Source organism: Trachemys scripta, chromosome 6 (assembly GCF_013100865.1).
Source record: "Trachemys scripta elegans isolate TJP31775 chromosome 6, CAS_Tse_1.0, whole genome shotgun sequence".
NCBI classification, from domain to species: Eukaryota; Metazoa; Chordata; order Testudines; family Emydidae; genus Trachemys; species Trachemys scripta.
This window is the reverse complement of record NC_048303.1, coordinates 1,202,815-1,213,070: the sequence shown is the minus strand read 5'-3', so window position 1 is coordinate 1,213,070 and position 10,256 is coordinate 1,202,815. Positions and strand designations below refer to the sequence as shown.

Genomic DNA, 10,256 nt, shown 5'->3' with positions numbered 1-10,256 from the left:
CATGCACACACTAGGGAGGGACACGGGGCTGAGTCAGGCCCCCCCATGCACACCAGGGAAGGGGGGGGTCAAGGGGCTGAGTGTCAGGGCCCCCCATGCACGGCGGATGGCATAGGTCTGAGTGTCAGGTTCCCTCCACATATCCATTGCAATGGTGGCAGTGTGTTGCCCTGTCCCCCCAACCCTCCCCAGGGGATGTGGCTGCCCCTGGTTGTGTGGGAGGCTCTGGCAGGGGAAGGGTTAACTCGTTACCGCTCTCACATCCCTGGACCCTGTGTTCCAGCCGGTTCCATGCGGGGGAATTAACTAGCGGGGGGGCTTTGGGGGCTGCGCTGTGTGGGAACTAGCGATGATTCACTTGGTGTAGTCATGACATTTCTGGATGGTTACTCCAGGCTGGCAGCCAGCCTGGGCACTGGTGGCTCTCCTTGCCCTGGTAAAGTCTCCTCACTAAGGCTGTCTTGTCAGCCTTACCAAACTTGGTCTTGGCTGCTGGTATCGAGCTGCAGGTGACTCCGTTCGGCTGACATGCCAGCAATTCTGCTCTTCTGGAGTCGCATGGAGAGGTATCTTCTGGTTTAATACTTCTCTGATTTAGAGGCTCTCATTTATTTCTGAGATGCAAGATGAAGAAACTTTTGTTTAGTTGCAAACCCTTGTGTTAGTTCGGGTCTGCCTTTCTGTTGTCTGTCTTGGATTCCTTAGGTGCATCTGGGTCTTTGCCTGTCCTGCCTTGCTGATCAGTGTGTAATCGGTGTCCTTTTTGTTTTCATGAAATAACAATCGTTCAGTGAGCGTGAAATTGTCCCTAGTTCTAAAGAGCTGGCTGGTCTGGGTTTCTCTAGAATTCAGCAGTTTGTGTTAGATTGTTTGAAGGGGACAGAACATCGCACATTGTTTGAGGGGGGTTGTTGGTGGCTGTGTTTTTTTGTTTTTTGTTTTGCTAACTTGCAAATCTCTCTGGGCATTTTATATCTAAATGTACTCCATCTGTGACCTTCAATGCTTGAGTGCGTGTTGCAGTCCTGTGTTAGTGTGGAGTTAACAACAGAAGAAAGTAAGGGATTTGCTGATGGCAATGACTTAATTTCAGAAGCAGTATTTTCTCAGGTGAGGCATGAAGCAGCGCTCTGCTAGTGCTATGTTACTGTGCAGCGAGCCCGGACTGTCTCTGTTAAATGAGTGATATGCTGTACAATCAGAACTACCTTTGCTGTTTTGTTGTGAAGTTACCCATTGTTTATTACCCTGCCGTTGGTCTTTTATCAGGTGAATGACAGTGGTAGCCTGCAGTGAGAGCAATAAACATATGCATGAAGGTGACTTTTCAGACTCTGCGATATCCAGTCTGAAAGAAGCATCCATCAGATGCCTCAGTGATGGGAGCATTAGAAATTTGGGAGAGTCCCTCTGTTTGAAAATGCAGTGTTCACAAGCCCCTTTCTGCTCAGGAGAGAAGGGGCAGAGCAGTGAATACAGCCTGCAGGCAGGAAACAGACATACACTGAGCCTGGGGTCTTAAAGGGGAGGACAGGGAGGTCCAAAATGGTTAATGTTACTTTTTTCTGACTTAGGAAGTGTCGCTGTCCTAGTTTTCTCTGTCTCTGGTTTGTCCGTGGGGTAAAGTGCCACTGACACAATTGAGACGTCAAACAAGTAATTTCTGGTGAAGCCAGGGGATGGTGTATTCCCCGCTCTAATTACATCCATCCTCTTACCTGCTTAACTGCAGTAGGTGGCTGCATTAGAGAAGATAAAGGTAACTAACCGACTCCGGGGTAGAGCAGTGTTGCTGCAATTCCAGAGGCACCTCATCCTTTCTGACACCACGTTTATAAATGACAAGGACGTCCGAGCCGACTAATAGAAGGGTCTCGCTCTGGGAATTGTGCATGATGAATTACAGCCTGAATTAGAAGGACCAGTGCTCTTTCAGTCCAAGCAAGCAGCAAGAAACCAATTAGGGAGAATTACTGCTTGTCAAGTGACTTCATTGAATGGTTTCTTCCCCATTCTGTAACGGGGAGGGGATTGCTTAGTGCGGCTAGAAAGCACACAAAGGAAAGCTTTTTTCATCAAGCATGGAGGCTGCTTTCTGAACTGCTCAGCTCACTTGGAAGTCCTGTTTCCAGCAGTCAACCCTTCCATCCTTCCCATTTTAGAACTGTGTTGGCTGGTCTCAGAGCGGAGTTCAGCATAGGTCCAGAGCCGTTCCGCTGAATCGGAAATGCCTCATTCTTTACTGAGGAATCTCTTCCATGCTGTCAGAATAGCAATTGTAGAGCTGAGTGCCTTTGCGGTTGCTTATGCTCTGAGTGAGTCATTTGCTTCTCTTCATCCCGTACCACCACCCATTCCAGACCAGAAGAAGTCTTGGTAACTGTCAGCGTTGAAGAATTTGTTGCCAGTTTGATGTTTAAAATAAAGTTAGAGCCTTTAAAAATGAGTGCTTGGACACTGAATATGTTTCTAAAGTTTCGGTAAGTCAGTTTACTTGTCTCATGCTTGTGTATTCTCCATAAATGCTCATTAATGAAGACAAATGTGTTACAAACCAAAGAGCTCTCCATCAGCACCCATCTTTGTCTTGTGAATGGTCTTTGTTATCATGTCATGACCACAGAATCAGAAGTTAGAGATGGAAAATCTTATGACCTCATCCATCCATGTAGGATTGCTGCTTTACATGAACTTAGTAGGATGATTGTATCAAATGATTGATATCCACTGTCTCACTGACCCCAGTAGTCGCACTGTCTGATGCCATGCTAGGCTAGGACTGAGGCTAGGACCGAGGTTCTCAAAAGTGGCTAGTGATTTGAGGCACCTCAGTTTTTGGGTCACCAACTTGAAATTCCTGAAAGGTCCCTGATGTTCAAAGATGGGTGTTCAGTAATTTCTGGAATTCAATCCACCTTGCAGTGTCTCAGCTGGGACCTGAAATATCAGGCACCGAAATCACTAGACCATTTTGAAAATCTTGGCCCAGAATGCCTCCTGGCTGATTCAGAGTTAAAGTGTGATCCAGCAGAATCTGACAGAAGAGTTGTGGAAATAGACAGCTGATTCTGGGCGGGTGGGAGGGGAGCTATTACAGGGGCAGAGTCGTGTTTGATCAATGCATACATGCAGGATTGCGTCAGAAAGGGGGCTAACCCACTGAATGACCTGCAAGATTTTGTGATGTTCTCTGAGACCGGTCATCTAACCGCCCCTGCTCTGGGCGCCTTTCTGGGGAAATCTCGGCGTGCTGCTTTTTTCTCAGCTGCCCTGCTTGAAAAAGCCTCTCTGAGCGTGGGCAGTAGTCAGACAAAAGACTTGACAGCGTCAAAAACTACTGCACATTTTCTTCTTCGGGGGGGAGGGGTAGCTCAGTGGTTTGAGCATTGGCCTGCTAAACCCAGGGTTGTGAGTTCAGCCCTTGAGGGGGCCATGTAAAGGGATCTGGGGCAAAAATCTGTCTGGGGATTGGTCCTGCTTTGAGCAGGGGGTTGGACTAGATGACCTCCTGAGGTCCCTCCCAACCCTGAGATTCTATGATTCTTTTTCCTCTTCCCCCAACCTGATGAAGGACCTTAAGGAGGGCACTCACAATGTGACTAGAACATGGTGATTACCTATCAAATGAGGTTCTTGCATGACCTGCAAGTCCTTCCCCTATGCTTCCTACCCCTCCCAGGAGCTTACAGTGGCCGCGTTGTAGGAGCAGAATAGAAGCCGGCTTTATTAAATAGACAGCCCAGTACTGGTGGCGCAGTAACTGTGTGGACAAATACACCTTTGTGGAAACAGGAGTCTTTGAGAGAGAGAACATTGGTCAAGCCTCTGGGACTGGGACTGTCCTTTTCTCTTGTAAAAGTGTGTCTAGGATCTTTAACTTCTGCCAGAGACCGGCAGAAAGAATCAGTCTTTTTTGGCAGGGTAATTCCCTCCCCAGGGTTGGACTGTCTGCATTGGGTAGGAGCCAAAGTCCTGCACTTTTGTGTTCCACTAATCCAGAGGTGAGAGTACTAAAACATCTGCAGTTACAGCAACCGGGATAACATTCAAGGCTTTCCAACTTCATGCTTCAGGGCATAGGTTGAGCATGCTTCAGGGGTCAGGAAGAAATGTGCCTCTTTCTATGTGGCTTGCTCTTGCTTGGTTAGGGACATGATGGGAGGTTTGTCTTCCTCTGAAGCATCTGACATGGCCCACTCTCCGATCGAATGTAGAGCTAGATGACCATTGGCCTGTCTGTTTGTTTTATTTATTTGTTTTGCAATAGTGCCTGGAAGCCTCAGTCACAGACCGAGACCCCGTTGCACTAAGCATCGTACAGACACAACAAAAGGATGGTCCCTGGCTCTAGTCTCTTACAACATAAGTGTGCGATGGGCGACAACAGGTGGATATGAACAGATGGATGAAGAAGCACAAGGAAACAATAAGACAAGGGGATGTCTGTCTACACTGTGAGCTGGAGGCATAAATTCCAGTTTGAGGAAACAGCGTCACCCTAAAAATAGAAGTGTAGCTGCCGCGGCAGGAGGACTAGCCACCCCTAGTACAGACCTACCATCTTGGGCGGTGTGCACTCGGGGTGGCTAACGCCTCCCGGTGCTCGCGCCGTCGCTGCGACACTGCTATGTTTTAGCCCTCTAGCTTGATCAGAGCTAGCGCGGGTCCGTCTCCTCAAGCTGGAATTTACATCTCCACCAGGAGGTGTCGATATCCCCAGTATTGGTCAGCAGGACAGGCATGGTCTTAGCACACCAGCTGCGTATTCCTTGTCCGGTTTGTCATGGGCATCACGGCAAAGCAGAGTGTGAAGGAGGGCCAGGAGATAGCTGTGGGGATCTGTATGGGGAGTGCCTACCCGTGTGAGGGGCAGCGTGGGAGAAAGCGCGGAGGTGCTTGTTTGAAGACTTAGAAATTGAGTGATGAAGGCTGGCATCACTGGCCAATAGGAGGCAGGAGTCAACATCTCACTAATGAATAAGAGCCGATGGGGCTAGGCCATGAAGGGCCTTGCAAGTGTGGGCAAGTACTTTCTGTTGGCAGGATAGAGAACGGGGAGCCAGCAGAGGGTTGCAAAGAGAGAGGTGACATGGTCAAAGCGAAGAGCTATGAAAATTATCGTGGTGGCAGGATTTTAAATTGATGTGAGCAGGAGAAGATGGGGTCTGTCAAAGCCAGCCAAGAGGATGTTAGGGTAGGCTAATCACAAGATGCTGAGAGCCCGCACAGGCGTTTGTGTGTGTGCGTGGAGAGGAAAGGCAGTGTAGCAGAGACGTTAGCCCCGGCTACCGAGGAAAACAAGCTTTCAGCTCAATATCCTCACTCACTGGCATTCCAGTCCCATTGTGTTTTCCCCCTTGTATGTAGTGAGCGAAGTATTAGGAGCCAGCAGACCAGTATTGTGGGCAAGGGAGAGAGAATCTGGGACTGTCTGGGTGGGTTTTTGAAATGCAGGTGCTGCTAGCGCAGAAGCTGGAATGCTTTGGGGGTGTATGGGTCCGGAAACGTGCTGGCATTTAGAAGCTGGGCTGGGAGAATGCTGTGGGATGCTCTTTACGCCCCCAGAGGCCTTCTTCTGTCTCTAACAATAGAACTCCTACGCTACTTGTGTGCAGGCCTGCCGTTCTGGGTGTGCTTCCAGCAATTGCTACTGCCACATACGGGGTGATTAGTTCTAATTACCCATGGAACTGATTAACAGGAAATCGATTCTCACTCACCTTCCTCACTCAGGCGCTGAATGTGCCTCTTTAGGAAGCAGGATATTGGGAAGAGACATCTGAGAAATGTGAACTTTGCTGAGCCTTTGCCATAACTCCTGCCCTAGATCTCTGAGCATGTGTACGTCTCCAGCTGCTCTCACGATTTTCCAGGACTCTGACAGCTTTCAGTCTTCAGCCTGGTGCCTGTGGAATGCCATTGTCTGCCCCGGTCCCTTTCCTGGGTTCTGGGCCAGCTAGGTGTCCTATGCCATCTCCCTGCCCTTCAGGCTGTCCCATGCCACGGAGAAAGTGAATCCAGTGAGTTTATTATGTGTGGCTGACTTCATTGCACTGTGTCAGGATATGAGACTTAGCCATGCCTAGGGTTACTGATATTTCTAATTTACGGCTACATAATTTGTTAGTTGCAGACTCTCTAACACAGTCCTCGCTAGGCTAGAAAACACTTTATAAATATCTTCCCATCATCACAAGATATTTCTATCTAACAGCTTCATCCTTTGTCGTCTTTACATACAAATTACAGCTCTTGCGTGGTGAGAAGCACTTATCCCCAAATGAACGCCAATCACTTTGCAGAACAAAATGTTTCAAGTTCCTTTAAGGTGAACTGCACAGCACGCAAGCCCCTTTGGTTCTCACTCTTCCCTAGCACTGAGGCAAAAGGGTCACCTCAAATTGGTTTGGGTTTTTTGGTTAAAGTTCTGCTTGTTTTTTGCATTAGAAATTTATGGTCCTGGTTTCTTCCTTCCCTGGAGGACCCAGGCATGCGGAGGACCTTGCTAGTGAAGTCATGTGAGGCTGCTGCTCTTGGGAGAGGGGCTGCTGAGTTCAGACTTTCCTAGGGTGACCAGATGTCCCTTTTTTATAAGGACAGTCCCAATATTTGGAGCTTTTTCTTCTATAGGCGCCTATTACCCCCCACCCCCTGTCCCGATTTTTCACACTTGCTGTCTGGTCACCCTAGACTTTCCTCCCCCATGCACCCCCACCCATTCGTAGGTGGGCAGAACTGCTGCTCAGGTCACAGCCTCATGTGACATTATTAGTCAGATCAGCCATATAACAGTACTGTGCACTAGCTTAGCACTTTGTATCCATAAACTTCAACGCACGTCACAATGGGGGAGCATCACGATTCCCATTTTACAGGTTGGGAAATTGAGGCACAGAAAGGTGAAATGAGTGGCAGAGTGGGCCTGTTTCCCGATGCCCTGCTCGGACCACTAGACATGGTGAAATGTGTTGCAGGGTCTTGAATTGGTCCCTTAACAGAAAATGTGTAAGATGTAAATTGGGCAAAGGTTATGGAGAGCTGACCATGGCTGTGATGGGAACATGAAATTGGTCTGGGGTAAGTCTGTGGTGGGAGGGAGCAGGAGAATTGCCGGTTCCCCTAACGCTGTCGGGCAATACATGCATTACAGAGCACTGTCTGTCTCCTTTCAGGAATAAAGACTCGACTGGAGGCAACGTCGCAGTCATGGGAAAGGATTATTACAAGACCTTGGGGCTCCAGTCTGGAGCAAACGAAGATGAGATCAAGAAAGCTTATCGGAAAATGGCCCTGAAGTATCACCCTGATAAAAACAAAGACCCCAGTGCAGAGGAGAAGTTCAAGGAGATCGCAGAGGCCTACGATGTCCTGAGTGATCCCAAGAAAAGGACTGTCTATGATCAGTATGGGGAAGAAGGTAAGGGACTGGGATGGTGAATGGCTTGGAGGCGTGCGAGTACCCAGTTAGCCGGGTGGGTTTAAATGTGCTGCTGTAAGCAAGAAAGCGTTTATACGTAAAAAAAGTAGCGAATGTTCACAGGCGTGTCCGGAATTATCCCCATGACTCATTCCTGCCTCTGAAACAAGGTTACTACTACCAAAGCTGGGAAGAACAAACACCCAGACGATGCCGTCTCTCCTAAGAGCCAAAGATAATCGCTTGACCCAGTTCTCGACTAATTATTCAGTGGCCAATCAAAGCCAGTTTTCAGCATGCGATCCCAACTCCTTGCCCTCATCACACAAAGATGCCAGTTAGATAAGGAAGAAGGATGTACGGGGACTTATATCAAGGCAGTCATTGCCGCTCACTCTGATAGCTTCATGAACGAAATGGGCCCTTCTTCGCTTTTCACCCGGTTATTCTGAAGGCTTCTTGAGAGCATAGAAATGAAAGGTGTGTGACGGGTTGGATCACAGAAACCCCCTTGGGAGCTGCCACCCGATGTGCAAAGACTACCCCTGCTTCTGTTTTCCCTGCCAGCTCAGGACTCCAGCACCCTGTCTTGCGGAGCCAGACGGGAGTGTCTGGCTCAGCAAGACANATTGACTTATCAAGTTTTTTATAAAACCATATAGACTGCACAACGTCACAAGGTGTTTATATCCTTGATCAAATATGGGCTGCAGAATAACTCTCACTACTAACTCTTTCCTTCGCACAGATTCTCTAGCTACAGACGCTCTTTGCCCCCTTTTTCCTTTCACTGGGGCTTAGTGTGTCTGTGCAGTGGTGTTACTTGTGCACTAGTCCCACTCTTTTTCCCCCCTTTCCTTTGTTCTTGCTGGTACGTACTGACCTACATGTTTCAAAGCCTTTCCCAATTTAAGTAATAGATTCTTGTTTTGAAACTAAGTCGCTGCTGTTGTCTCCCTGTTGGCATGGAGTAGGGAGCTGTTCCACCACGCACAGCCTTATTAGTAGAATGTGAAAGCTTCTGCAGCCCTATTTGCTGAGGATGGAGAGAGCAGAGAATAGCATTTGCATTAATCAGCAAAAGAGTTTAGCACTTAAAAGAGCAGAAGGTCTGGTGTAATCAGGCTGCTCCGCTAGCAAGATGTGTTCTCCCCAGCAGGCTTAATGAGTAGGTGCATCGGCTTTTCTGAGGCATCACCATAAATCTGCAGGGGTCAAAGATACCTTTGTGCCCTCGGGAGCAGAAAGGAATCTCTCTGCAGTTAGCGACCAAAGTCTCTGTTCTTAGCGTGATGCTGTTTGAATGATTAGTGGCAGGAGTCTCTGTATCCTCTCCCTGTGGGCATGGGAGAACTAGGCACATCAGCAACGTGTGAAGAGAACTGAAGAGCTTCTTTGGGAACTGGTGACAGGAAGGCGCTCTCACTGCAGCCTCCGCGTGCTGCACAGAAGGTGGGGCTGCTGTAATTCCCAGTGCGTGGCTTGGAAGCTTTACTGGGAGCTGGGGTAGCTAGTTTTTCTGGTTTATCTAAGCACGTAAGAAAGACCCGCAAGAGTTGTAGAAAATCTCCATCCTGGCAGTTCTCGCGCTTAAAATCACTTGCCCATGACTGAGCCAGTTCAGTATTCAGAGTAGCAGCTGTGTTAGTCTGTATCCGCAAAAAGAACAGGAGTACTTGTGGCACCTTGATAGTCTCTTTTTTCCAGTTCAGTATGTCACTGCTGCGATGGACTGTCTGAACTGCAGCTGTCCTCTGCTGTCTAAAATCAGAATCGCCTGCCTCCAGTGAAGAAACAAACCACCTGGGGGGATTAATCCGAACACGACTTTTATTTCAGTTGGGGTGTACCTAGGAGTGGGGGGGTTAAATCGAAAGGCAAACACAGCTGAATTGAGGGTGAGAGAGGCTCCCCGCGGGAGACGGGAGAGTCCCATCACTGAGCACTGTATAAAGCTCTAGAAAAACGACCCTGGAGAAGAACCTCCCAGGGCCCCGAGGGCAGGACTGGCTGAGGGTTAATAGTCCTGGCTCTCCCTTGCTCCTGTGCTGCCCTGTTCAGACTCCCCAGTAAAAGCTGTTCTCTAATAGACTCTCTAGATGAGCATGTGGGATGCTAAATGAGGCCAGAAACTGCTGACGTGGCTCAGTCTGACCAGGAAGGTGGGTCACCTTAGGGCTTTTGCTGTGACCTCAACTTTCATCTCCCTGCACCCTGCTGCTTCCCCAGGTCTGTGGATATCCCAGTCTTCTCCCCTGCTGCCAGGAGAGGGTGGAGCTTTCTTAAACGCTGCTTGGTCCTTGAGGAAGCCCAGCTCCATGCAAACCTGGGGCCGATGTAAAACTGAACAGGGGATCTAAACTGCTGCTGAAGCAATGTGTTTGCTGCATGCACCCTGTCTGCACTGTCCCCATTCCGAGCCTCTCCAAGCCCATCCCTGCTGGCAGGTGCCCTCTGTGACGGGAGCGGGGTTCAAAGGCAGCCTGTCAGAATCCTAGAACATCAGGGGTGGAAGGGACCTCAGGAGGTCATCTAGTCCAGCCACCTGCTCAAAGCAGGACCAACCCTAACTAAATCATCCCAGCCAGGGCTTTGTCAAGCCGGGCCTTAAAAACCTCTAAGGAAGGAGATTCCACCACCTCCCTAGGATTCTGACAGGCTGCCTTTGAACCCCGCTCCCGTCACAGAGGGCACCTGCCAGCAGGGATGGGCTTGGAGAGGCTCGGAATGGGGACAGTGCAGACAGGGTGCATGCAGCAAACACATTGCTTCAGCAGCAGTTTAGATCCCCTGTTCAGTTTTACATCGGCCCCAGGTTTGCATGGAGCTGGGCTTCCTC

At 49.2% G+C, this 10,256-nt stretch overlaps 1 protein-coding gene across 4 annotated transcripts in view; it reads left to right on the top strand.

The window, feature by feature from the left end:
- DNAJB5 (DnaJ heat shock protein family (Hsp40) member B5) overlaps positions 1-10,256 on the top strand; it is a 34,997-nt gene that overhangs the window by 4,922 nt on the left and 19,819 nt on the right. The window contains exons 1-2 of one of the 4 annotated variants that reach the window (XM_034774029.1): positions 11-566; positions 7,173-7,417. In XM_034774029.1, the coding sequence (XP_034629920.1) occupies positions 529-566; positions 7,173-7,417 (283 nt within the window). In that variant the 5' untranslated portion in view covers positions 11-528. Of the gene's footprint in view, positions 1-10; positions 567-590; positions 2,481-4,550; positions 6,021-7,172; positions 7,418-10,256 lie in introns of those variants that run through there. The other 3 variants (XM_034774028.1, XM_034774031.1, XM_034774030.1) reach the window with 3 other exon arrangements.